At 56.9% G+C, this 26,644-nt stretch overlaps 1 protein-coding gene and 1 long non-coding RNA gene across 4 annotated transcripts; one reads left to right on the top strand and one right to left on the bottom strand.

Annotated features, from left to right (window-relative positions):
- The first annotated feature begins 685 nt into the window (after positions 1 to 685).
- On the top strand, positions 686 to 26,644 carry LIMK1 (LIM domain kinase 1). 2 transcript variants are annotated; one of them, XM_070780028.1, is made up of 16 exons: positions 686 to 918; positions 2,601 to 2,697; positions 9,886 to 10,024; positions 10,341 to 10,450; positions 12,006 to 12,212; positions 18,246 to 18,351; positions 18,451 to 18,617; positions 19,632 to 19,815; positions 20,336 to 20,422; positions 20,731 to 20,862; positions 21,221 to 21,280; positions 21,616 to 21,681; positions 22,055 to 22,211; positions 24,792 to 24,847; positions 25,073 to 25,230; positions 25,340 to 26,644. In XM_070780028.1, exons 1-16 carry the CDS (start codon positions 864 to 866, stop codon positions 25,500 to 25,502), a joined length of 1,944 nt encoding a protein of 647 aa, XP_070636129.1. In that variant the 5' UTR covers positions 686 to 863; the 3' UTR covers positions 25,503 to 26,644. The 2 variants fall into 2 exon arrangements, with proteins under 2 accessions (XP_070636129.1, XP_070636130.1); XM_070780029.1 differs by lacking the exons at positions 686 to 918; positions 2,601 to 2,697 and adding an exon at positions 6,114 to 6,283.
- Positions 1,165 to 5,819, bottom strand: LOC139179745 (uncharacterized). 2 transcript variants are annotated; one of them, XR_011564091.1, is made up of 3 exons: positions 2,951 to 5,819; positions 1,863 to 1,967; positions 1,165 to 1,513 (listed from the first exon to the last, which is right to left on the bottom strand). It is a non-coding gene; the product is annotated as an uncharacterized lncRNA (long non-coding RNA). The 2 variants fall into 2 exon arrangements; XR_011564090.1 differs by having other exon boundaries at positions 1,863 to 3,170; positions 4,278 to 5,819.

The raw sequence follows: 26,644 nt of genomic DNA, 5'->3' as shown, positions 1-26,644 counted from the left end.
GAAAAGACTCTTGAGAGTCCCTTGGGCTGCAAGGAGATCCAACCAGTCAATCCTAAAGGAAATCAGTCCTGAATGTTCATTGGAAGGACTGATGCTGAAGCTGAGACTCCAATACTTTGGCCACCTAATGCGAAGAGCCGACTCTTTAGAAAAGACCCTGATGCTGGGAAAGACTGAAGGCAGGAGGAGAAGGGGATGACAGAGGACGAAATGGTTGGATGGCGTCACCGACTCAACGGACGAGTTCGAGCAAGCTCCGGGAGATGGTGAAGGACAAGGGAAGCTGTGCTGCAGTCCATGGGGTCGCAGAGTCGGACACAACTGAGCGACTGAACAACTGCGGCTTCTACACCCTCTAGGTTGCCGCATCAGAGCACACATCCCACCTAAGCCGCAGTTTTCGGATTCCGGATTTGCCTAGGGACTCGGAGGAGTGCTGTCGCTCTGGGAAAGATGAATGAAAGGAGGAGTGGGGCGGGGCCCAGCGGGGAGGGGGCGTGGTCGCTGGCGGGGCGGGGCTGCGGGCGGGGCGGGGCTGCGGGCGGGGCGGGGCCGCGCAGGGCCGTTCCGCAGCTCGCCGGCGCCCCGCCCCGCCCCGCCCCCGTGCCGCAGCTCGGAGGCCCCGCCCCGGTCCGCCCCTCCGCTCGCTCCCCAGGCCGCCGCGGTGCGGAGTGGTTGCCGGAGCCGGTATCCGAGACGCGGCGGCGGCGGTGCCGCGAGCCCCGAGCCCAGCCCGGCCCGGCCCGGCCCGCGCTCTCCGCCCCTGCCTCCCTGGCCGGCGGCGGCGGCGGCTGCGGGCGAGCGCGCGGGGCCCGGGCCGCCCCCAGCCCCAGACCCGCCGGGCCCCGCCCCCCGCCGAGTGCATGAGGTTGACGCTACTTTGTTGTACCTGGAGGGAAGAACGTATGGGAGAGGAAGGTGCGCGGGATGCGGGCGGCGGTGGCGCCGACCTGGGGGCCGGGCGGGCGGGGATGCTGCGCTGGGGGGGAGACGGAGAAGCAAGGGGGGCCGGGCGCGGGGAGGGGGCCGGGCCTGCCCGCCGCGGAGGCCGGGTTTGCGGCGAGGCCGCGCCCCTGTGTCGTCCGGGATGAGCTCGTCCTTCAGAAGCCCGCAGGCCCCTCCCTGGAAAGATCCCATCCCGTTTTCCCCTCCTCGGCTCCGGTGAGATGCTCCCTCCACCCCTCGCTGGCGGAGAGCCCCCTCCTCCCTTTCATCCCCGCCTTCTCCCATCCTCCGACCGACGACCACCCCGGAGGAAGCCCGGGCACAGCCCACCCAGCCCTGGCCTCCATCCGCGCGTGCTGTGTCCATCCCAGGCTCGCCCTGGGCCACCCGTTATCGCGTCTCTAACCGGCCCTTGGAAGAAAGAGTCGTTGGGAAAGCCGCAGCCCTGCGTCCGAATCGCAGCCCCAAGTCTGGGCCGGCTCTCTGACCTTGAGCCAGGCGCTACCTTCTGGGCCTCAGTTTCCTTGTTTGTACAGTTGGCCCCCGCATAGTTGGCGTGCCTGGGAATCTAGGGGCAGGATGGGCAGAGCAGAGATATGAGTCCGCCGAAGCTTGTGGGCAGCGGCCCCCACCCCACCCCCTCCCTGCACCAAACCCACTGCCTGCTGTCAGTCTTGACTGGGAGGATGATTAGTCTTTCTTCTGCCCCTTTCACCTACTACGGTCCAAGGCTTGGGTTTGCAGGACAGTTACGGTAGGAAGATCCCCACGATTCCCTCCCTAGCGTCTCCTTTCCTGGGGTTCCTCCTCTGAGCCATCTCATAGGCCCACCTGGTCCAACAAAGCTTCTACTCTGCCAGCTCCTCCAGCCCTGCCCTCCCCCCAGGTCCATGAAGGCCCACTTGGAGCCACCTTACGGAAGCTCCTAGGCCCCTGAGTCCTCTTGAAGGGGCAGGCTGTGGCCTTGGAGCCTGGTTGGTGACCTTGCAAGCTTTATCTTGTCCAGGGCTCAGTCTTCCCATCTGTGCAATGGGAAGGGGCAAGCTGGGAGATCTTGCAGGGCCCACCCTGCTCCGAGGGTGCCAGGCCCCAAGGATGACTAAGCATGCCTAGTGGCCCAGCTTAAAGAGGTGCCAGGCCTCCCTGGGAGCAGGTGTCTGGGAGCTCAGCCCTGAGGCCCTGGCCCCTTGTGAGGCCAGGGCATAGCCAAGCCTTCCAGGGGTCTTTAATACAGGATGCACCAACTTAGTGCTGTCCACTCCCTGCCCTTCAAAAGAGCTCCTCTTCCTGGGCAGGCAGCAGAGGAGAAGGGGCTGTGACGAGAGTGTCAGCCACTGCCTTCCATCTGCTTTCTTTTTTCACATTTACACTGCCAGAGCCTGAGCTGAAGAATGCTCTTGCTGGGGGGTGGACCTCTGCTACCTCCTCCTTAGCTTACATAGAGAGAAACTGAGGCCCGGGGGGCTTGGAGACTGAGCCATGGTCTCAGCAACTCTCATTCTGTCTCCTGCTCTGCACGGACACTGCTCAGCTTGGGTGCTGCATGTGTACAGGGGGCTTTGTGGAGGTGTACATGGGGTCTAGCGAGGCAGGCCAGGCCTACAGCAAATGGCCCCTCCTGAGTATGGTTCCTAACGCTCTTTCCACCCCTGCAGGAAGCGAGTTGCCCGTGTGTGCGAGCTGCGGCCAGAGGATCTACGATGGCCAGTACCTCCAGGCCCTGAATGCTGACTGGCACGCAGACTGCTTCAGGTAGGGCAGGCTAGTGGGGGCTGGGGTGCCCGAAAAAAGGCTTGCCAGAGGCAGGGGGATCTCTCTTTGGTCCTGGGCCTCAGTTTCCCATCTGTAAAATGGGGCATCTGGCTTAGAAGCTCCCTGGAGGCCTCTCTTTTTTGTCATTCTACACCTCTGAAGAGAGAAAAGGAGAGACCTGCATTTATGCTGATAATCCCAAGGCCTGATGGCACCTTGGCAGGCAGGGGAGTGGAGGGTGATCCACCCTTACCTTCTGGATGCTGGTGCTTCAGGGAGAAGAGGCAGACCAAGCAGGCCTTGGGAGGAGACGGGCCCCCGTCGTGGCCCCAGGCTCCTTGCAAAGATGCCTAACCAGGAAGACCAGTCCCTTCCGTCCAGGACACCAACTCCCAAGTACAGGAGAGAAGGATCAGGGTTGTGGTGGTGCATGTGGGGACGCAGAGGTGGCCCAGCAATCCAGTACCCCCATCCTGAGAAACAAGGCCAGAGGAGGGCCTTAGAGAGCCCTGTGGGGCCTGAGCTGGGGTCCGAAGGATGGGAGATTTCCCAGGTGGAGAAGTGTGGTAGGAAGCAATTCTAGACAGAGAGCCCAGCAGGTGCAGAATGAATGAATGGTAGAATGAATGGTGACGGGGCCTGGCCCAGCCAGTGGCCAGCAGAGTTCAGGCAGAAAAGCACCAAAAAGGAGGGAGGTAAAGTTGGGGAGGCCCTGCTGGGGTCAGGGCCACTACCACCAGCTGAACGAAGGGTTAAATTTGGGCACCGGGAGCCGCCAACGAGGGTTTTTTTTTTTTATGTTTTAAAAATAATTTCTAATATTTTCCACACTTTAGCAAGGGCTGGACACTGGTTTAAGGACTCTGTATAGTTGGATATGTGTGGTCTCCTTTAGTTGGGACACAGAGTGGTTAATTCTCTTGACCAAAGACACACAGCCGCAGGGGTGAAATGAACATTGGCTGGGGAGCCCAGAGGAGAGGTGAGGTGGGTTCCATGTCCTGGGCTTCCCAATCAGGTGTTCAGAAGGAGGCATTCGAGGAGGAACGGGGCTCTGAACAGGCAGAGAAGACCACATGCACGGAGACAGGGAAGGGGGAACAGTGCCAGCAGCTGAGGCATGGGAACAGCTCATCTGGTTGGACAGAGTGAGTCGAGGGATGTGATGAGGAGGCAAAGTTAGGACTGATGTGTGAAGGGCCCTGAATGCCAAGATAAGGAGCTTCTGAAGGCAGTAGGGAGCCAGCGGAGAGTGTCAGGAAGCAGGGGAGGGTTGTGAGCAGAAGTGCTACTGAAAAGTGCCATTCCAGTGGGCAGATGGTGGTCAGGTGACAGGGAAGGGACTGTCACAGTGGTTCAGGGATCTGTGCTCATAAGACCCGACCTGGGACAGTGACTCAGAGCAGAGAGAGTTTCAGATCTGAAAGGGACGCTATTTGGCAAGTTAGTCATATTAGCCACTGTTCATCAGTGACTCCTGGATGTCATGTCCTCAAGCCTTCACCACAACTGTAGGAGGTACCATCATTTGCCCAATTTCCATGTTAGAAACGGAGGCTCAGAGAAATCAAGTAACTTACCAAAAGTTGCAGCAGCGGAGCTGGGACTCGAACCTGTATCTGTCTCACTCCAAGTCACTGCAGAGTTGAAGAAGTCAGGGACCATGGGGGAGGAGCTGGGGGCTGGTGAGTGGCAGGGGCACACTAATCTAAGCCATTTGGTTCTGCACCCCCGGGTGCAAAGGAGACGAGTGGTCCGTTGGGTCTGGTGGAGCTGGGGGCCAAGTTGGCCATGAGTCATGCCCTGTTCTCTTTGAGTTGGAGAAGCAGTAGGTTAACCAGAGTGGCCCTGCCCTGCCCACAGCTGGCCGAGGTGATCTGAGACCAGTCCCAGGCGGAGAGATCAGAGAAATCAGCCCACTGAGGGCCGGCAGAGGGGATTGAGATGAGGCTGAGAGAAATCAAGGGAAGAACTTTGGGGGTCCCTGTGTGTGGGGTGGGGAGGGAGGGAGAGTCTTGGGAGACATGGGGAAGGGGCAAGAGTGCGCCTGCAGAAGCCACAGAAGGGCAGAGTGGGGCAGGATGTGTGGAACCCAACTTGGGAGGGGTCCCTGCCCTGTTCACCAGCAGAGGAGGGAGGCCCCAGGTGGGGACAGTAGGGAGGGGGCACGTTGGGTTTGTCCCTGGTGTGGTGGGGCCACAGGGAAGGCTCCCACAATGGGGCAGGGGCCCACAGGCAGTAAGAGTCGTGGCTTCCCCTGCTTCCATGACTCCCACAGCATTTCAGGCCCCACGCTGTGTGGTTCTCCCAACAGCCCCCAAACCTGGTTAAGGCTACCAGTCCTCACGCCCATGACAGGAAAGCAGCTCATAAAGGAGGGACTGCTTGCTGGGCCCCCTGGAAGTGCTAGCCCCTGGGCTTCAAGGCCTCGCAGTGGGAGGGTTGCTGTGGGCCCACGGAATGCCTCTGGCGTTAGCACTAGGGGTCGCTGTCACGGCAGGGCCACCCCCTTTCTCTGTCCCAGCCTTCTAGAAGGTTGGGGCCAGGCCCAGGGTGGTCCAGGCTTCCTTTGGCCCAGCTGTTGCCTCCGGGAGGTCCATTCTCAGAAAAGCATGGTGCAGGAGCCCCAGGGCTGCTGTAACTCTGGTAACATCTCCCTGGAGGCTGGTGGGGCCTGGAGGGCGAGAGCTCAGTACGCAGCTGGCACTGGGGGCTGGAGCCTGGGCTGGGATGCCCCCCCCTTTTCAGGGGACTTTCAGGGAAGGAGGATAGACTGTTCGTGGAAGTCAACCTCTGTTCCCTTGGGGGCAGCACCGGAAGAAGCAGCTGCTCCCTGTCCCCAGAGAGTACCCGGAGCCTTTCAAAGCAGAGGCCGAGGGGGACTTCCCAGGCAGTCCAGTGGTTCAGATGCCACACTCCCAGTGAGGGATTCTCAGGTGGAGCTAGTGGTAAAGAATCCAGTTGCCAAGGCAAGAGATGCAAGAGACACGGGTTCGATCCCTGGTTCGGGAAGATCCCCCTGGAGGAGGAAATGGCAAGAATTTCAGGAAATTCTTGCCTGAAAATTCCATGGACAGAGGAGCCTGGCAGGCAACAGTCCATGGGGTCACAAAAAGTCAGATATGACTGAACACACACACACACACTCCCAATGCAGAGGGTGCAGGTTCGATCCCTGGTCAGGGAGCTAAGATTCCACAAGCCATGCAGCAAGGCCAAAAAACAAAAGAGGCTGCGGGCTGTGGAGGGTGCCTTTCCCTGACGTGCAGGGCTGAGGGCAGGGTGCAGCCAGGCCTCCCTATCTGCACCAGAGCCCAGGCAGTAGGGCCTTCAGCTGCTTCCTGTTCTGAGCTAAGACCAGGTCCGCCAGCACCCACACTGCCGCATCCTCCTCCCCTGCCTCGTGGCCACGCTCGCCCCTCCCTCGGCAGCCTCCAATCCTGAGTGCCTGGAGCGGGACGGGGAAGCAGCTCTGTCGGCCCACCCCTGCGCTCCCCGCAGCCTCCGGGGGACCCAGAGATAGGCAGCAGCGCAGGATGCTGGCCTCCCCCCTGAGAAGACGGCGTGTCTTCATCAGAAGGGCCAAGTAAGTGGAAAGCCCCCCCTCCTGCCCTGTCCCAGGCCTCAGGCAGGGCCTGCGGTGTGAGGGCTGGGGCCGGCTGGGGCCTGCTGGGGCCGGAGGCCACGGTGGGACAGACCCACCTGAGGCCGGGTGCTGGGGCAGGAGAAGTGAAACTCCTTGGTCACTGTTGGCTGCTGGTCGAGGGGGAAGCAGGCCGAGGCTGCGGCCCCTGGCCCTTCTGGTACAGGTTCCCATCAGGCTGGTCCCCCAGCTGCTCTTTTGCACCCTTGGTATCCAGAAATATGATTCTGGGTAGAGGGCACCCCTGGGAGGGATTGCTCTTTCCTTGAGGGGGTCATCCCGGTTTCCCAGCCTGGCCTGTTCAGCCCCCCCCAACTCCACCCCACCCCACCCCCAGTGCCCTTCTCTCCTGCCCAAGGTTGGCTCTGCCATTGCCTGCTCTCAGGGAAGGTACAGTATCCTGGGTATTCCTCCCTGGACACCCTTTGTAGGGACATGACCTGCCCCACCTGCCTCCTCTGGCTCCTGCCCAGATAGGGGCCTGAGGGATGAGGGGATGCCCAGGGTCAGGGGCTCCTGTGTGCCTGCCATCAGCAGAGTCCACCGAGGCCCCAGGGGGCCGGCCACTAAGCCTCTGTGTGACCCTAGGCTGGGTCCGCTCTCTGAGGTGGAGGTCCCCTGGCCGAGGTAGAAGCTGAGCCCCAGGCTCCTGGGAGCAGTCCCGAGGACGCTGGCGGATGAGAACTGCTCCAGGCTGACGGAAACACTTACGTTCTCCGTGAGCGGCGAGCACCGTTTAAAGGTGCCTGGCCTGGGACCTCAGAGAGCCGGCAGGTTATAATGGCAGAGGCTGGGGGGATGCAGGCAGCGTGGGGAGCCCGTGGTGGGGCATCGGAGCAGGTTGCGAGGAAGTGGTTATTGGGGAGCTGACTGCAGTCTCAGCGCGTGAGTGAATCAACAGTCGCGTCTTCCAGGGCTGCTGCAGTGTTGAGTGTGTGTGCGTGAGCGAAGTAGTTCTCCGGCAGAAGAGCAGTCTCTGCCCTGGAGGAAGGTGACTGCCGCTGTCCCGCCCACTGGGGCGGGGGAGGGGGCTTCCAGCCGCCCGGAGTCGGGTGAGACTCCCGCGGGGACACTCCCGGGACGCGGTGGAAGGGCGCAGTGACTCCCGGATCGGGGTGCGGGGCGAGCGCGCCCCGCCTCTGTGCGGAGCCCGCTCTCAGGCCGCCACCTTCCCTTCCGCGCTGGGTTAGAGCCCCCCGGGGGCTGCGCTAGGGACTTCCCCTAGGGACCTCCCCACCCTGGGCGTCCTCCCGCCCCCTGGCTCGGTAAGTTCCTTGCCCGTCGCCCACCCTGCGGTAAGACGTCCACCCACCATAGGGGCCGCGAGTGTCGGGGCAGGAAGGGCCGCGGGGGCGCCTGATGACGTCATGGCTCTGGTCCAGCTGCTTCCGCCGCAGCGCCGCCTCCCACATCCCAGCGCTGCCTCCAGGAGCTTTCCTTGTCCCCTCCGCCCACCATTGGAGGTTTCAAAACCTGGGCATTTTGTGCTCCTCTGCCACCCGCCCCCACCCAAAGCCCTGAGCTGTGGTCCCCAGCGCCTCCCTTGAGGCTCCCAGACAGCAGGGAACCTGCTGGATCCTCTTAAAGGGACAGCGTCCCATCAGCGCTCTGGTTGCTGTCCCCTCCCTCTCCCTCCTCCTCTTCCTCCTCCTCCTCCTCCTCCTCCTCCACCACCCCCACCCCCCCACCCCCCGCCCCGCCAGTTGCCTAGTTCAGGAGCAGTTATGGAGCACAGTCAATGAGCCCTGCCACTCTGCAGGCTACAATAGAGTGGAGGCCTCCCCGGCTGCCTGGGGCACGGGGCTCTCTGACCCAGTCCCAGTCTATCCTGCCCTCCTCTCTCCTAGATTGTTCCTGCACCGAGCTAGGAGCTCTAAGCCTGGTCCTTCTATCCTTGTGTGACTTTGGCACATCATGCAGAGCACCCAGACAGCAGCAGAGCTGGACGGATTCCCTAGCAGTTCTCTGCATGGCATGTCCTCAGCTCAGACATACCTGTGCACGCCAGGACCCCGGTCAAGCTCTATGAACCCAGCAGGGCTCATGCCCAGGGTGGAGGGGCTGTTGGTCACTCAGAGTCCATTCTTGGATTTGTTCACCCTGGCTTAGCTGGGCTGCTGGTCCCCACCCCACCAGGACCCTTGAGTGTAAAGAAGCCAGGCGTGCCGGTCTAGCTCCTGGCTGTGGAGTTGTGCCTAGGAAGAAACCTGTACCTCATTTCTCTGCACCTGCCCTTCAGGGGCTCCACCAGCCAGGCCTCCCTGCTCCCTATGCCAAACCCTGTTCCTGTTACCAGCAGCACCCATGGGGCTGGCTGGAGTCTAGGAAGCCAGGAGATTTCCTTGTCTTAGCTAACTGACTGGTCTACACTGAGCTGAACTCCTGCCTTCTATCTTAGTGCAACTGGGAACATCTTCGTGGGGCCTGTGCTGCCCATCTGTATGACCCTGGGTGGAACAGACCCTCTCAAGTTCATCTGCCTCGTCTCTAGAAATGGGGATAGCCATGCCTGCCTCATGGTAGCCTGTGAGGACTAAGTAAATTTAAGCAAGAAGGTGAGCCTGTCATACAGAGTGAAGTAAGTCAGAAAGAAAAAACAAGTATCATATATTAACACTTTTCTGTGGAATCTAGAAAAATGGTACTGATGAACCTATTTGCAGGGCAGGATAGAGACACAGACGAAGAGAACAGACTGTGGACACACCTGGGAAGGAGAGGGTGGGATGAAGCGAGAGAGCAGCTTTGACGCTTATACACTACCATGTGTAAAACAGATAGCTAGTGGAAGCTTCTGCGAAACACAGGGAGCTCAGCTCGATGCTCTGTGATGACCTAGGGGGTGGATGGGGGGGTAGGAGGGAGGCTCGAGAAGGAAGGGATATGTGTATACTTACAGCTGATTCACGTTGTACAGCGGAAACCAGTAGAACATTGTAAAACAACTATACTCCAATTAATTTTTTTTTTAATGGAAAGATGTGAGCACTTAATAGGTCTTCACAGCTCCAAAAAGACACCTCCATTTACATCAGCAGCCTCCCCATTGCTGGGAATAGGAGGACAAGAAGGGAGAAGAAGCAGACTAGACTAGATGAGTGGGGCTCACAGTTTGTTCCAGTGCTCCCCGCAACATGAGTCCTGGGCTCCCAGGTTCTTCCCTGGGCCTGAAAGTAAGTCTTCTGCCCACACTTGGCCCTCTTCCTTGCACGACAGGGGATGGGGGCCTCAGATGAGGAGCAGTTCTCACCCCAGGGCTAGCAGGTGGACCGGACACTTTGGGTGCAGAACTGCTGTGGTGGGGGCACGGGGGTTGTGATTTGAGGTTGCACACAGGACCAAGGCTTCTGGCCGAGGGACCATGGTGGAGGGAGTGGGGTGGTCACCAAATCCATCCCTGAGTCCACTCACCAAGCCCTGTGCCCAGAGCAGGCTGCCTCCATCCAGAGAGCACACCTTTCTCTAATGCTGCCTGGAGACTGGCAGGGCCCAGGTGTGGGGGGAAAGGGTGGGCCCCTCTGAGTCCCAGCTCCCCTTCCACCCAGGTGTTGCGAATGCAGTGCCTCCCTTTCGCACCAGTACTACGAGAAGGATGGGCAGCTCTTCTGCAAGAAGGACTATTGGGCCCGCTATGGCGAGTCTTGCCACGGATGCTCAGAGCACATCACCAAGGGGCTGGTCATGGTAAGTACGCCCCCCAACCTTACCTGGTGGGTGTGTGTATGTGTTCACAGGTTACTCCCTGCCCCAGATCTCTCTCCCATCATCTCTCTTGTTCTTTTCACTGGTTTTCTGATTCCCCAGTGCCTCCTGAGCCTGTGTGTCTGTCTGTATCCCTCAGTCCCCATCTGTGGAGCCAGCTCTGCCCCCAAGTTGGTTTGGGGCTGCCCTTCTGAGAGGAGGCAAAGGGGAGAAGCTACAGGGGCTGAAGGAACCTCTGAGCTGGGTTGTGGTCCCCTTCCCCGCATGCCCCCCCCTACACACACACACTTGCTTCCAGGTGGCCGGGGAGCTGAAATATCACCCCGAATGCTTCATCTGCCTCACATGCGGAACCTTCATCGGTGACGGGGACACCTACACTCTGGTGGAGCACTCCAAGCTGTACTGGTGAGCGCCAGCCCCTCCCTGATTCTGGCGTGCCCCCAGGTCTCCCACGCCAGGGCCCTTCCCCTTTCTGCGAGAGGGCAGTCATGGTGACAGTGCAGAATCCACTGGGAAATAAGACACCGAAGTCAGATGGAGGAAGCCTGAGACATCAGCTCTCTTCCTGACATCATTGCTGTGTAACTCTGGCACCAGCGTGAGCACTAACCCTGTAAGCTCTGGACTCATCCCCAGCAAGACCGCCCACACCCCAGACCCAAGTGCAGGGGTCCCCAGGCCACTCACACTTCTGACCAACCAACTGCAGACTCAGGGATCCCCACAGCGCCCTCAGATTTGATACTTCACTCAGTGACTCACAGAGCTCAGGAGAGCACCACAATCACAGTTTTTACTAAAAGCTATACTACAAAGCTACAGTCATCAAAACAGTATGGTACTGGCACAAAAATAGAAATACAGATCAATGGAACAGGATAAAAACCCAGAAATAAACCCACGCACCTGTGGTCAATTAATCTTTGACAAAGGAGGCAAGACTGAAAAGCTAAAATCAGGACCAGCCAGGTGGAGACACACAAAGGGCAAGTCCGGGAGGTCTGGAATGCAGAGCTTCCACGCGTTCCGCTCATAGAATCAGGACATGCGATCTGTCCTCGCCAGCATCACCACAGTTTTTATTGGAGTTTCGTTATGTGGCGTAATTGACCGAATCACTGGGCATGGGGTTGAACTTGGGCTCCTTGAGGTCAGACTGGATCAGGATGGCAGCCTCTCATCACATGGTCAGTCTTTCTGGTGACCATCCTACCCCTACCCCCCTACCCCCGCCTGAATTGGCTCATTAACATTAACTCAAAAAAAGACAAAAAATAAATAAAAATTTTGGTTCGATGCATGGGTGCTCAGGGCTGGTGCACTGGGATGACCCTGAGGGATGGGATGGGGAGGGAGGTGGAAGGGAGGGTCAGGATGGGGAACACATGTACACCCATGGCTGATTCATGTGAATGTATGGCAAAAACCACCACAATATTGTAAAGTAATTAGCCTCCAATTAAATAGAAATTTTGAAAAAGAAAGAAAAACAGATAAAAGCAAAACCAAAAACATTAGCTCAAGTGTGGGTTGAGGGACTCATGAAAAAAGAAGACACACTCCTGAGGATTTAGAGCCTCTTTCGCAGGAACCAGGGACAAAGATCAGAGAAATCCTTTAGTGTGGCAGCACTGATAAAGCTGGATTTGAGGGCAGCATGGCTTTTGAGGCTCCCAAATGGACTTTTAATGACTTCCTCCCAAATGGGATTTATCCCCAGGTCTCATCCTGGCCAGCTGACAGTGTAGACAACCCTGAATGACTGAGCCCCAGAGAGGGGCAGGGCCTGCTCCCAGCCCACCAAGCAGCCAAGACCCTCCTCTTCCCATGGGGAGCAGGAAGGCGAAGGTGGAAGGAGAAGAGAGCCCGGGCCTGAGGGATTGTGGGGGGTGATGCTGCTGACTGCCCTGACACACTTTTCTTCCCACTCTTGGGTCCCCACCGCCGGCGGCTCTTGCAGCGGACACTGCTACTACCAGACCGTGGTGACCCCCGTCATCGAGCAGATTCTGCCCGACTCCCCTGGCTCCCACCTGCCCCACACGGTCACCCTAGTCTCCATCCCAGCCTCAGCTCATGGCAAACGTGGCCTCTCGGTCTCCATCGACCCCCCTCACGGCCTGCCGGGCTGCAGCACGGAGCACTCTCACACCGTCCGCGTCCAGGGGTGAGTGGCTAGGCTGCCAAGGCTGCAGCTGGTGTGGCTGTGGGCACGGATGCCTTAGGTGGGCAGGCCGACTCGGGCGGGGACTGAGAACGGGTAAATGTGAGCCCAGATGGAGCCCAGCTCCAACAACCTGCTATACCAGCTGTCTGATCCAGTCATTCCTCCAAGAGAAAAAAATCTGTAACAATTGCCAGATAAAATATTTAAAATGTTCTCTTTACTTACTGCATGACCAAAGAAGAAAGAGAAGCAACCAGGTCAGGAGCAGGTGAAGAAGGGAGCCTGAGGGTGTCAGCAGAGCATGGAAGGCAGCCATACCTTGAGGGCAAATCTAAATCAGGGGTGGGGGGGAGGGAATTAAGTTTCACTTTTGAAGTCTTCTTGTGGCTGAGCATCTCTCAAAGCCCAAGCGACTAGCTCTAGGAAAGTGAGTCTAGTAAGAGAACACTTATCCCTTCTCCATAAAGTTGGGACACCCCCCGCCCCCACAAAGTGCTCTCAAGGTGAGGAAGAACAAGAAATAAACCGTGCCTTCCACCAGCGATTTCCACCCCTCCTTCCCAGAACTGGAAAATAAACTGATTTGAACCTGAACAGAAGGGGAGAAGGAATCTCCCCTGAGAATTCAAACACTTGAGTTTGCCAACCAAATTGACAAGCCTGGGTAGTTCAAAAAGCCTCCAGGAGAAGTTGTAAAAGTTTAAAGTACTTCTCCACTGGGAATGTCCCTAGGCCCTGACAGAAGCAGATGCAGGTGGGACCCACCTCCAGGCTTCAGAGAATTTCCTGAGATGAGTGTCCCAAGGAATAGGAGCCGTTCAGTCAAAAACCACAGAGCACGTGTGGCAACAAGGCACTGTGATCGCAAGCCGACAGCAGCAACGGGGCAGGAGCAGACCTACAGAAACTGCAGAGAGCAAGATTATCAGAGACCATGTAAAATGCGCATGCTCCGTGTGTGTTCTTTTTCTGTTTACTCCTGTGTTTTAATAAGTAAGAGATGCTTGGGAAAAGTGAGTAAAGAGCAAATGAATTTGGAAAAGAACCAAATAGCACCTCTAGAAGTGAAATACAGGTTTAGTACTAGTAGAGCAAGGTTTTAAACAGCTGAAGTGAGAAGCAGAAACACGAGATGAAAGTAGAGAAAGAAAGGCTAAGATGTACTAAGAAAGTAGAGAGGCTTAAGAAAGTAGTGAGGCTAAGAAAGTAGAGAAAGAGAGGACAGAGTGAGTGGATCTAATTATCCATCTAAAATCCCAGAAGAGAGAATGGGAGAGAGGCAGTATTTAACAGCTGAGAACTTCCCAGAGGGGATAAAAGATGTCAATCCACAAACTCAAACCCAGTAAATCCCAAACAGAAAAATAAGAAATCTACCCATGGATCACCCCCACAAAGGCAAAAAACATATATATCTTAAAAGTAGCCATAGGGAAGAAACAAATTTCCTTCAAAAAAAGACCTGACTGTGGTCTGGTGGTTGAGACTCCAAGCTTGCATTGCATCGGGCTCAGGTTCGATCCCTGGTCAGGCAACTAGAAATCCTGCATGCCGCAACTAAGACGTGGCGCAGCCAGATGATTTTAAAAAGACAAAACAGAATTCTATACTCGATGAAAATGTCCTTCAAGGGTGAAGGAAAGGGCTTCCCCGGTGGCTGAGTGGTAAAGAATCTGCCTGCCAATGCAGGAGACATGGGTTCAATCCCTGATCTGGGAAGATCCCACATGCTGCGGAGCAACTAGGTCAGTGCACCTTAACTATTGAGACTGTGCTCTGGAGCCTGGGAGCCACAACTGCTGGGCCCAGGCGCCTGAAACCCGAGCTCCACGATGAGACACCCGCACACTGCAACACGTAGCCCCCACACACTGCAGCTACAGAAAAGCCAGCACTGCAACGAAGACCCTGCACAGCTCCAAAAAACAACAAACAGATAAATCAATTAAAAATTAAAAAAAGGAATGAAGGTGAAATAAAGACATGTTAAAGCAGACAAAACAGGATTTGATACCCGCAGATCATCCCTAAAGAAAATTCTAAAGGTTGTAGAAAAGGCCTGAGATGCAAGAAGAAATGAAAGTTAAGGGGCCAAGCCAGTGGCTCATACGCTGTGTGACACTGAGCTGCTTCCTTGTCCTCTCTGAGCTTCGTGCTGCTGCTGCTACTGCTAAGTCGCTTCAGTCGTGTCCAACTCTGTGCGACCCCATAGACAGCAGCCCACCAGGCTCCCCTGTCCCTGGGATTCTCCAGGCAAGAACACTGGAGTGGGTTGCCATTTCTTTCTCCAATGCATGAAAGTGAAAAGTGAAAGTGAAGTCACTCAGTCATGTCCGACTCTTAGTGACCCCATGGACTGCAGCCTTCCAGGTTCCTCCATCCATGGGATTTTCCAGGCAAGAATACTGGAGCGGGGTGCCATTGCCTTCTCTGAGCTTCGTAGTCTTTGTCTAAACCATGAGGGAGTCAGATACCTTGGAGCCTTCTAATATTTCTCCTGGGCCTTCAAGGACCCTTGAGAAATAGTTGTCTGAGTGTAGGACAACTACCCCCTTGGAGTCAGTGAACTGTTCCTTCCTTGGGAGTCAGTGAACAGTTCTCACACGCCTGCTGGGTACCAGGCCAGTGCCTGGTGAGAAGTGAAGATGGTTGGGGCAGGAGTGGAGAGGGTAGCGGGAGAGAGGAGGAGGCTGGACTTGATGCTGTGTTTCCAGCCCCATCTGGAGCATCAGCCAGGCCAGCAGCTGCCTTCCGCACACAACTAAGCAGACAGACTGGTGAGAGACAGGGAAACTCCCAGACCAGCTGGACCCTGACAGCAAGGCAGAATTTTAGAAACAGAGAGTCAGTGACACCTCCTCCCTGCCTCCCTCACTGGGCGAGCATTCTTTCCAGCCAACGTCTGCTTTCCCAGCAGTCTGCGAGGGGCCACACCCTTCTCAAAAGCATCCCAGCTTGCCCAAAGGCAGCTGGCCAGATTGAACTGTTTGTTTGAAGAGTCTTAGCTGGCCACTTTTTATTTTGTTTATGTGTATTTTGTTTATAGCAGCATTGAAAGGGAAGTTAAATTTATCTTTGCCCCAGCCTCCCCGCTACTTGAGCAGGAGACTGAGGCAAGGGAGACGGAGAGTCTAAGGAATATATATATATACACGCTTTCCTATTGGTTTTTCGGCCAAGCCGTGCGGCTTGTGGGATCCAAGTTCCCTGATCAGGGACTGAACCCAGACCACCCCATAGTGGAAGTGCAGAGTCTTAACCACTGGACTATCAGGGCAGTCCAGGAAATATATTTTTAAGGCCATATCCTTGGAAGAAAAGTTACGACCAACCTAGATAGCATATTAAAAAGCAGAGACATTACTTTGCCAACAAAGGTTTGTCTAGTCAAAGCTATGGTTTTTCCAGTGGTCATGTATGGACGTGAGAGTTGGACTATAAAGAAAGCTGAGCACCAAAGAATTGTTGCTTTTGAACTGTGATGTTGGAGAAAACTCTTGAGAGTCCCTTGGACTGCAAGGAGACCCAAACAGTCCATCCTAAAGGAAATCAATCCTGAATATTCATTGGAAGGACTGATGCTGAAGCTGAAACTGCAGTACTTTGGCCACCTGTTGCAAAGAACTGATTCATTGGAAAAGACTCTGATCCTGAGAAAGATTGAAGGCGGGAGGAGAAGGAGCCGACAGAGTATGAGATGGTTGGATGGCATTACTGACTCAATAGACATGAGTTTGAGTAAACTCCCAGAGTTGGTGATGGACAGGGAAGCCTGGCATGCTGCAGTCTGTGGGGTCGCAAAGAGTCAGACACGACTGAGTGACTAAACTGAACTGAACTGATCCACAAGAAGTCTCTGTGAAAATATAGTCGCGATTTTAAAATTTTTTATCTTGAAAAATACCAAGTTTACAGAAAAATTGCTGAAATAATAAGTGTATTGAATACCTATACACCCTTTCGGGCTTCCCAGATGGCGCTAGTGGTAAAGAACCCACCTGCCAATGCAGGCATGTGGGTTCAATCACAGGGTCGGGAGCATCCCTGGGAGGAGAGCATGGCAACCCACTCCAGGATTCTTGCCTGGAGAGTCCCGTAGAGAGGATCCTGGGGGGCTAGAGTCCAGGGGGTTGCAAAGAGTCAGACACAACTAAAGTGACTTAGCACATGTACATCCTTTACCTAGGTTCATCATTTTTAACTTTTTGTCACGTTTGAGATATGTGTGTGTTTTCGTCTATGTATATCTAGGTGTGGGTGTATCAACATATATATATTCATTTGTATATGTTCATACACACATGTACATGTATTGCTGTTATTTACTGAATCATTTGAGAGTAAGCTGTAGGCACCATTGACTCATCCTTTCCCCAAATACTTCAGACATTCTCCTGAAAATAAAAGCATAAATTCTCTTTATGTAATTACCCACTGTGTCCTATAGTGCAACTATATGACAGTTAGGAAATTTACCATCAATATAATACTTTTATCCAGTATACAACCCCGAACTCGGATTTTGCCAGCCGTCACAATGCTGTCTTCAAGTGTCTTCAGCTTCTTTTAACCTGTGCCAGTGCCTCCGCTTTCCATTGTCCTTTATGCCCTTGACATCTGTGAAGAGTCCAAGTCAGTCGTTAGGAGGATGTCCCCCTCCCCCGCACTTGGGTTCCTCTTCCCTAGATTTGGGTCGTGCATTTTGCCCTCGTAACTGATGCTCTCTCCTCCTCTGTGCATCTTAGTGGTAGACACAGGAGGTATAAAGTGTACCCTTCACTGGGGATGTCAACTTCGATTATTTGGTTAAAGTGCAGTCTACTCTCTCCGCTGTAAAGGATTTTTCCCCCCTTTGCAGTGTAACCAGTGAGTCGTCTGTGAGATTTGAGTCTAAATATCCTGTCCCCAACCACCTTTCACTAAATGGTTCTTGCCTTCATGATAAGTCTTCCCTATAGCAGTTACTACTGTGATGGCTACAAAATGATGATTTTTCTAGCTCTGTTCTTGCTGCTTCATTTGTTACCTGACTTCCCTGTGTAAGGAAGCGCTTCTCCCCCACGTGAGAATATACTCTCAATAATTGAAAAATTGCTAAGACTGTTTTTCTTAAAGCTCTGTCTCCTTTCTGTCCTGCCACCACCACAACCATATCCCTCTGCCCCAGCCCTTCCGCATCTCAAGGCAGAGACAAACATTCCTTGAAAAGCTTTAATGAGGACAAAATGAAATCAGATCATTAACACTCAGGAGGAGTTAAAAGAAGCAAAGTAGTGTGGCAAGTTGGCCATCTGTGACTTAGCTCGTGGCCAGCTAATGGAAGTCACCAGCCCCACCTCACCTGTAGCTGTGGTTCAGGGAAGGCTGCTTACCCCTTCCTGCCAATCTCGGAGGAGTGGGAGCCTTAGGCTCGTTTTGCAGTGCATGTTTGGGGGTCAGGCAGGAAGCCAGTAGGTCCAGACCCTCTTAGGCCTCTTTGACACTCGTCTGCTCCAAGCATCACAGGCAGTTGGAAGGAGAAGTCTGCCCTCCGTAGCAGAGACAATGCTCTGTTGAACAGGAGCCCCCGAGCATCTCGTTGTTGCTGCTGTTGCTGTTCAGCCACTAAGTTGTGTCCAACTTTTCTGCGACCCCATGGACAGTAGCCTGCCAGCTGCTCTGTCCCTGGGACTTTCCAGGCAGGAACACTGGAGTGGGTAGCCATTTCCTTCTCCAGGGGATCTTCCCGACCCAGAGATCTAACTGCATCTCCTGCATCGGCAGGTGGGTTTTTTTACCATCTGAGCCACCAGGGAAGCCTGACCATCTCGTATAGCAGGGCAGATACCTCGGGGCATGGCACTTTCCACCACCCATGGCAGGCGTTGCAATTAACGTAGAACTCTTCCCACCACCCAGACTTCGGTGTTCTGGACAACGGCCACCCACCAGTCATGCAAGACAGCATGGTTTGCCCCCACACTCCTGACCTGATCCCCTTGGCCTTGGCTTCCTGGGGCAGGCAGGGGTCTGACCACTGCCCTGTGCCCACAGAGTGGACCCAGGCTGCATGAGCCCAGATGTGAAGAATTCCATCCATGTCGGGGACCGGATCCTGGAAATCAATGGCACCCCCATCCGGAACGTGCCCCTGGACGAGGTGCGGGTCCCAGGTCTGGCAAGTGGGGTTGGAGGTGGTGCCTTCGTACCTGCTCGCCACCACCTGAGACTCACCTGTCCACGCGCCTGCTCTCCCCAGATTGATCTGCTGATCCAGGAAACCAGCCGCCTGCTCCAGCTGACTCTGGAGCATGACCCCCATGACAGCCTGGGCCATGGGCTGGGGTCTGAGCCCAGCCCCCTGGGCTCCCCGGCTCACACGCCCAGCGGGGAGGCGGGCAGCTCCGGCCGGCAGAAGCCTGTGCTGTAAGTCAGCCCTGCACCGTGATGCTCTGTATCTTGTTACTTTCACTGACACTGGGCCTCAGTCGGGGTGGGGAGGGGTGGTCCCTGCCCTCCAGTTGCTCACAGTCTGATGGAGAAGTCAGCCCTGCAAAAAAAAAAAAAAAGAACACGCCAGCAAGGGGTGCAGGGAGCTGGGAAGAAGAAGGGGAATGAGAAGGAGGAAATGGGGAAGCGGCACCCCCAGCCAGGGGTGACAGGGCTCCCGGGGTGGACCAGAGCCCTGGCTTCAAGGAGCCGCTAGCCTGGCGCTCAGGATGCTGTGGCGTCTGGTGTGTGTTGAGAGGTGGGCTCCGAGGCGGCAGCTGGTGGCCAGGGTCTCACAGCACAGTGATGCGTCCCACAGAGACCACTCTGGTCCCCTTTGCGAGAAGGTGCTCAGGACCAGAGACAGCCGGAGGGCTGTGATGTGGTCCAGGCTGGGGGGGCCAGGGGCACCTCTTAAAGGGAGGTGAAGGGTGCAAAGAAGAAGCCCAGAGACAGCCTGGTCCTCACGCCACTCCCTCTGGGGCCTGCTCAGGACTCCTGGTCAGGGGCACACCTGGGGTGACAGCCTTTACACTAGGAAGCAGTGACCTCGAAGGCCTGTGTCTCCTCCTCCCCCGTTTGGAGCTCAGGTCACCCTGCAGGGCCACCTAGGGGCGTCCTGCGCAGGTCGTCCGCCTCTGCACCTCGGGGCCAGGACTCAAATGCTGGGAGACAAAGCATCTGATCCAGGGTCGTCAGGCAGAGAAGGCCAAGGGCAAACATTCCTTCCTGAACGGGAAGTCCAAGCCAGACAGGGCACGGAGTGCTCGCATCAGGGCAGGGCAGGGCTCTCATGATGGTCCCTGGAGAGCTGCCCGGTCCCACCCTTCCTGACTACGGGCGATTTACATGGACTGGCATCGGGGCGTGGCAGGCTGGGGGAAGGGGCAGGGCCCTCGGCCAGGGGCCCACCTGACACCGGTGGCACCTGGCACTGGTGTGTCTCCCCAGGAGGAGCTGCAGCATCGACAGGTCCCCGGGCGCCAGCTCGCTGGGCTCCCCGGCCTCCCAGCGCAAGGACCTGGGTCGCTCCGAGTCCCTCCGTGTGGTCTGCCGGCCGCACCGCATCTTTCGGCCTTCGGATCTCATCCATGGGGAGGTGTTGGGCAAGGGCTGCTTCGGCCAGGCCATCAAGGTACGGGGCATGCCAGGGAGGGAGGGGACCACCTGGGGGTGACCTGTTGGCCCTCCACCCTCTTCCCACCAGTGTCCCCAGGAAGCCACAGTGGAAAGGTGTCTGGCTTCCAGGCTCCCTGGCCAGGGCTTGCCTCCCCCTGGGCCTCCTCGAGCTAGCTACCATATGTAGGTAGACTGCGTGAAGGAGGTCGTAGGGCAGTGGCTTCTCAGAGTCGGGATGAGAGGGCAGCCCAGACTGACCCTGAAGGCTTCCTCCCCCAGGCCCCCCTACTCAGCCCAATGTGGGCCGCTCACCCCCTTCACACTCTCACGACCAGCCCTCTCCTGCCTCTGATGTTCTCTGGCAGTGACCAGCCTAGAAGGTTCAGGTTTATAGAAAAGGCACCAGCCAGGTTGCCATGTCCACCAGCCAGGCCTCAGCCCCTGGCCCCGTGTGTCCATCTGCCTGGGGTGGGGTGGGGTGGGCCTCCTGCGGGGCGGCCTGGAGCAGAGCCCGTGCCCCGCGTGTCCCCATGCAGGTGACGCACCGAGAGACGGGCGAGGTGATGGTGATGAAGGAGCTGATCCGCTTTGACGAGGAGACCCAGCGGACATTCCTCAAGGAGGTGGGTGAGGGGCCTGCCCCACCCTTGCCCATCGAGAGGGGGTGGGTGGCAAAGGGCTCCGGGAGGAAGTGACACTCAAGCCCTCATCGAAAGAAGACAGACTCTGCCAGGAGGGCGAGAGGGGCAGGGACATCCCTGGGGGTGGGGGCAGCCCAAGCAAAGGGCAGGGCGGCGGCAGGTGAGGCAGGAACCCCCAGTGAGGGGGTGGGGTGTGGAGACTCCCCCTCCTTCAGAACTGCCCATGGCAGCTTCTGGTGGGAGGGGCGGGAGAAGATGGGGGCGCAGTCTGTTTGCACCCCACTCCCCAGGTGAAGGTCATGCGATGCCTGGAGCACCCGAACGTGCTCAAGTTCATCGGGGTGCTCTACAAAGACAAGAGGCTCAACTTCATCACCGAGTACATCAAGGGCGGCACGCTCCGGGGCATCATCAAGAGCATGGTGAGTGCCGGGCGGAACCACGCCCTCCCCCCCACCCCACCTCCACCCCTACCCGCATCCAATCCCAGCCGCTCCCACCGAGGGACCCTGGACCCAGAGGCTCCTCCCTGGGCCCCAGTCTCCCAGGCTCTTCACTGGGGATCAGCCTCTGATCTCAAAGCCGCTCTTCAGGAAATTGTTTGGAATTGTTCACCCACACCCCTTGGAAGGGACAGTTGGGGGTGTCGTAGAGAGTGAGGGGGTGATCATCAGCCCCTACAGGACACTCACCCCCTCCTGCTTTTCTCACCCACTGTCCTGTCCCTGTGGCCCTGTTGGCTCATCCTGGACTTTTTCCCCCCCTCACCCCCACCCCCAGGACAGTCAGTACCCCTGGAGTCAGAGGGTGAGCTTTGCCAAGGACATCGCTTCTGGGATGGTGAGTAGGCTCTGATTTCAGGGGCGGCACGGAGTGGGGGACTTCGCTGACGGTCCAGTGGTTAAGAATCCATGCTTCCACTGCAGGGGACATGGGTCTGATTCCTGGTCAGGGAACTAAGATCCCACCTGCCTTGCTTTGCAGTTCCCCCTCTCCCGACCCCTGCCAAAAAAATTCTCTACCATTCTCCTAAATTCCATAGGAAGCTTCAAGAGAGGACAGAGGGAACCCAGTGGGAGGGAAGATGGGAGCCTTGCGGAGGATGACGGGTCATCCTTGTGGCTGGGGTCCCTCAGCGCGGCTGCCCCCTCATCTCCACGCCCCTCTATCCTCAGGCCTACCTCCACTCCATGAACATCATCCACCGGGACCTCAACTCCCACAACTGCCTGGTTCGCGAGGTGAGCAGCCAGGGCTGCAGGAGGGCCCAGCGGGACCGCCGCCCACCACACTCCTAGCAGGTTGGGGGTCTGCTGGGAGGGTGACCGTCACAGAGAATGGCCCACAGTGTGGCCATGGGCCATACCAGGCTGCATCAGCCCGGAGGAGGGCCTGGATATGGGGCTGGGGCAATCAGGGGAGGTTTACTGAAAGAGATTTGGGGCAGGGAGATATACTTCAGTATATCTGAAGGGAGGCAGTGGGAGCAGGCAGCCCGGGGTCTAGGGGTCAGTGATGAGGAGACCACAGGCTGCCCCCAGAAGGCAGAGGAGGGAGTGAGCAGGTGGTGGTGGGAGCGTGTCTCAGCGCGGCCCTGCTTCCCCATCTCCCCAGAACAAGAATGTGGTGGTGGCTGACTTCGGGCTGGCGCGGCTCATGGTGGACGAGAAGACGCAGCCCGAGGACCTGCGGAGCCTCAAGAAGCCAGACCGGAAAAAGCGGTACACGGTGGTGGGCAACCCCTACTGGATGGCACCCGAGATGATCAACGGTGAGTCGGGGGCCCCACAGGGCACATCCCTGGGGCCGCATGGTCCCAGGCGGAACTGCAGGAGGCAGAGGTCCCGGCCGCCTCTTCCTTCTCCTCGAGTCCTAACATAAGTTTCCTTTTGCTGCTGCAACAGATCATCACAACTTGGCTTAAAAAACACAAATCATCCTAGGGACTTCCCGGGCGGTCCAGTGGTTAGGACTCCATGCTTCCAATGCAGAGGGGCACAGGTTTGATCCCTGGTCAGGGAAGTATGAGCCCACTGAAAGTGACAAGTGAAAATGTTAGTCACTCAGTCATGTCTGACTCTTTGTGACCCCAAGGACTGACTGTAGCCCACTGTCATGAAATTCTCCTCTGTCCATGGAATTCTCCAGGCAAGAATACTGGAGTGGGTAGCCATTTCCTCCTCCAGGGGATCTCCCCAACCCAGGCAGCAAACCCGGTCTTCCACATCGCAGGTGGATTCCTTACCATCTGAGCCACCAGGGAAGCCCTACATGTCATGAGGTTCACCCAAAAAATTTAAAACCGCACACACAGATTATCCTATAGTTCTGGAGGTCAGGAGTCCAGTATCAGGCTCGCTGAGCTAAAGTCCAGTGTCAGCAGGACTGCGTTCCTTCTCGTGGCTCGAGCGGGAAGGATCTGTTTCCTTCCCTTTTACAGTTTGCAGAGGCAGCCTCACTCCTTGGCTCCTGGCCCCTCCTCCAGCAAGGCCAGCAGCGCACACAGTCTCTTCTTTCCGACACCCGTATCCACCGTCACCTCTCTTACCCTGACCCTGACTCTCCGTTCTCCCTCACAAGGACCTTTGTGATCAGAGGGCTCAGCCAACTAACCCAAGATCATCTCTCCATCGCAAGATCCTTAACTGAGTGACACCTGCAAAGTCCCGTAAAAGGCAGCACATTCAGGGTCCAAGGGTCCAAGGAGCAGGCGGTCCCTGGACAGAGTGTAGGGTCTCTCAGGACCATTATTAGGCCTCCCACAGAGTCCCCTTCTCCCACCCCATTTGTTTTTTCAGGCCTGTCACACAGTGATCCCGTGTGTGCCCAGACTGGGGGTGATAAAGTCCATCCACAGGCAGGGGATGTGCAAACACAGGGTCAGGACAGGCAGACTGGGGGTCACCTTAACACCAACTCTGATCAAAGTTAATATAACCCACCCCCTAATAACATAACTGGTAAAGTAAAAGAAAGTGAAAGTGTTAGCATTAGTTACTCAGTCATGTCTGAATCTTCAACCCCATGGACTGTAGCCCACCAGCTGCCTCTGTTTATGGAATTTCCCAGGCAGGAATACTGGAGTGGGTAGCCATTTCCCTCTCCAGGATATCTTCCCGACCCAAGAATCGAACCCAGGTCTCCTGCATTGCGGGTAGATTCTTAACCATCTGAGCCATCAGGGAAGCCCTCGTAAAGTAGGGTTAATAGTCCCTATCTTGAAGAAAAGAAAAAGAATAAAATAAATAAACAAAAAGAGTCCCTATCTTTAAGAAGTGGTATGAAGATTGGGTAAGATTTGTAAACTAGTCAGGATTCAGTGAGAGTGGTTGTCCTGATTATCTGTAACATTATTAGGCAGACGGTATTGTTCCCATTTTACAGCTAAGGCAGGCCGAGGCTCAGAGAGTCTGTATCAGTCCCTGAGGCTGCTGTAACATGCACACAAACTGAGTGCTCGCAGCAGAAGTCTGAAATCCAGTAGAGCCTTGCTCCCTCCAGGGATTTCAAGGGAGAGTCCATTCCTTGCTCTGTCTAAGCTCTGACCCTGGCATTCCGGGCTTGTGGCCACATCGGCCCAATCTCTGCCTCTGTTTCCACATGGCTGCCTCCTCCTGTGTATCTTCTCCTTTTCAGTCTCTCTTATAAAGACAGTTAGGATGGCATTTTGGGGCTTCCACGCTGGCTCAGTGGTAAAGAATCTGCCTGCACTGCAGGAGATGCAAAAGACTCGGGTTCAGTCCCTGGGTCGGGCAGATCCCCTGGAGGAAGGCATGGCATCCCACTCCAGTATGCTTGCCTGAAAAACCCTACGGACAGAGGAGCCCATCGGGCTGTAGTCTAAAGGGTCACAAAAGTTGGACACAGCTGAGTGAGTACACATGCAGGAGGGCATTTAGAACCTGCCCAGATAATCTAGGGTGGTCTCATCTCAGGATCTAGAATTGTATCTTCAAATCAATTCTTTATCTTTCCAAAAACAGTAGCACAAACGGGCTCTGAGGGTCTGACAGTTATCTCTCAGGGTCACCACAGGGTCCATGACATGCCCGGAGTCACAGAGTTGGTTAGTGACTGAGCTGGACTTGGAACCCCTTGCCCAGGGCTTTCACCCTGACCCCCCCTCAATCAGCCACCAGCCACCCCTCCCCCGCCAGCAGGCTGGCTCAGCCTGGGTGGGCCCAGGTAAGGTCAGAGCCCAGGGCCTGATCCCGCGGAGGCTGCTAGCACCTGCCTCCTGGTCCCCACCTATGGGTCAGCACATCCCCCTGCAGGCAGTCCCCAGCCTGGCCCCCTCGCCAGCTGGCACCCCCGGCCCTGTGCACCTGCCAACCGTAGTCTCTCCATCCAGGCCGCAGCTACGATGAGAAGGTGGATGTGTTCTCGTTCGGGATCGTCCTGTGCGAGGTAGGCCCAGGGGCGGGTGGCAGCTGGCTCCAGCCCCCTCCCCACGCACTCTGAGCTGCAGGCTGGAGCCCTACGGGGTCCCAGGTCAGGGAGGCTGTGGGGACGGGCTGCCCGCCACTGCCTGCATCCCCGTGGTCAGATGGGTACCAGACCCACCCTCAAACCCATCCGGGTGGCACCCAGCCCCAGGGCCCCCCAGGTAACTGCCTGGCCTCGTCTGGACAGATCATTGGGCGAGTGAATGCTGACCCGGACTACCTGCCACGCACCATGGATTTCGGCCTCAATGTGCGAGGCTTCCTGGACCGCTACTGCCCCCCAAACTGCCCCCCGAGCTTCTTCCCCATTACCGTGCGCTGCTGTGACCTGGACCCCGAGAAGAGGTGAGCAGGATGCGGGGCTTAGGGCGGGGTGTGGGTGGGGGGATTCCCGAGCAGAGCCAGAACCCACCATGCCCCCACCTCCTGTCTCCCACCCCCCACCCCCACCCAGGCCCTCCTTCGTGAAGCTGGAGCAGTGGCTGGAGACCCTCCACATGCACTTGGCTGGCCACCTGCCGCTGGGCCCACAGCTGGAGCAGCTGGACAGGGGCTTCTGGGAGACCTACCGGCGTGGCGAGAGCGGACTGCCCGCCCACCCCGAGGTCCCTGACTGAGCCCAGCGCCCCTGGCTGCCCCTGTCCGCCTCCATGGAATCTGCCCGGCACTGGATTCCTCTACAGGAGGCGGCCTGGGTGTGGCGCCCTCACCGGGGCGGCGGGCACCCAGACCCTCCCCCGCGCCGGGCCCTGCCTTGCCCCATCTCTGCCCCCGGCCCCAGAGCTGGTCTGGCCTCACACACACCATCACCTCACCCTGCCTTACCTCTGTCTTGGTGGGGCCGCCCCCTCCCGCCTCTCCTTGCATGAGCTGGAGGGCCCGTGTGAGCTGCGCCCTGTCCCGCACCTGCCCCCCGGCCCACCCCCATGCACACTCCGCTGTCTGCAGCTCCTCCGAGGCTGGGCTGGAGGACAGGCCGCCCCCCCGACTGTGGCCCATCATGCGTGTTCCTGGGAGCAGACAGGGAGTTTGGGGCCCGTCAGCCCCCCAGGGGGTTGTCTCGGTAGCAGCAGGTATAGATAATTATCCAAACCCCAAAGGGAGAGAGGTCTGCTCCCGTGGGGCGAAAGTCCCAGGGGCCAGACAGCAGCCCTGACTCGCTTTGGGTCTTTTCCTTTCTTTATTGAAGCCACTTTAGTGGGAAGCAGGTACCAGGCCTCAGGGTGAAGGGAGGGTCCCTGGAGGGGGAGGGGAGCCGTGGTCCGGGGGCCAGAGCTGCTGGGGGGCGCCGCAGAGGGTGGTTGGGCAGAGTCCCCCAGCCTCCCAGCCCCCTGAAGTTCATCTCAGCACCCCCTCCAGGCCTCTCCCCAGGCTCCTTGCCAGTGGCTGAAGCAGCCCCTGCCCCTCCCCACACCCCTCTGTCCTCTGGGTTCTTTCTGTGTAATCTATTTTTTAAGAAGAGTTTGTATTATTTTTTCATAACGGCTGCAGCAGCAGCTGCCGGGGGCTTGGGGTTTTATTTTTTCCGGCGGGCGGGGGTGGGGGGCCATTTTGTCACTGTGCCTCAGTTGAGCATCTAGGAAGTATTAAAACTGTGAAGCCTTCTCAGTGCACTTTGAACCTGGAAAACAATCAAAAACAGGCCCATGGGACTATGACTCAGGGAGGTGACAAGAGTCATCTCCATCCAGGAATGGGGACGTCTAAGGAACAAAACCCAGACTCAGAATAATAAAATAAATTCCGTACTCCCCCCCCA

This window comes from Bos indicus, chromosome 25 (genome assembly GCF_029378745.1).
Source record: "Bos indicus isolate NIAB-ARS_2022 breed Sahiwal x Tharparkar chromosome 25, NIAB-ARS_B.indTharparkar_mat_pri_1.0, whole genome shotgun sequence".
NCBI lineage: Eukaryota > Metazoa > Chordata > Mammalia > Artiodactyla > Bovidae > Bos > Bos indicus.
The sequence above is the reverse complement of the archived record's forward strand: the minus strand, read 5'-3'. Positions and strand labels throughout refer to the sequence as shown.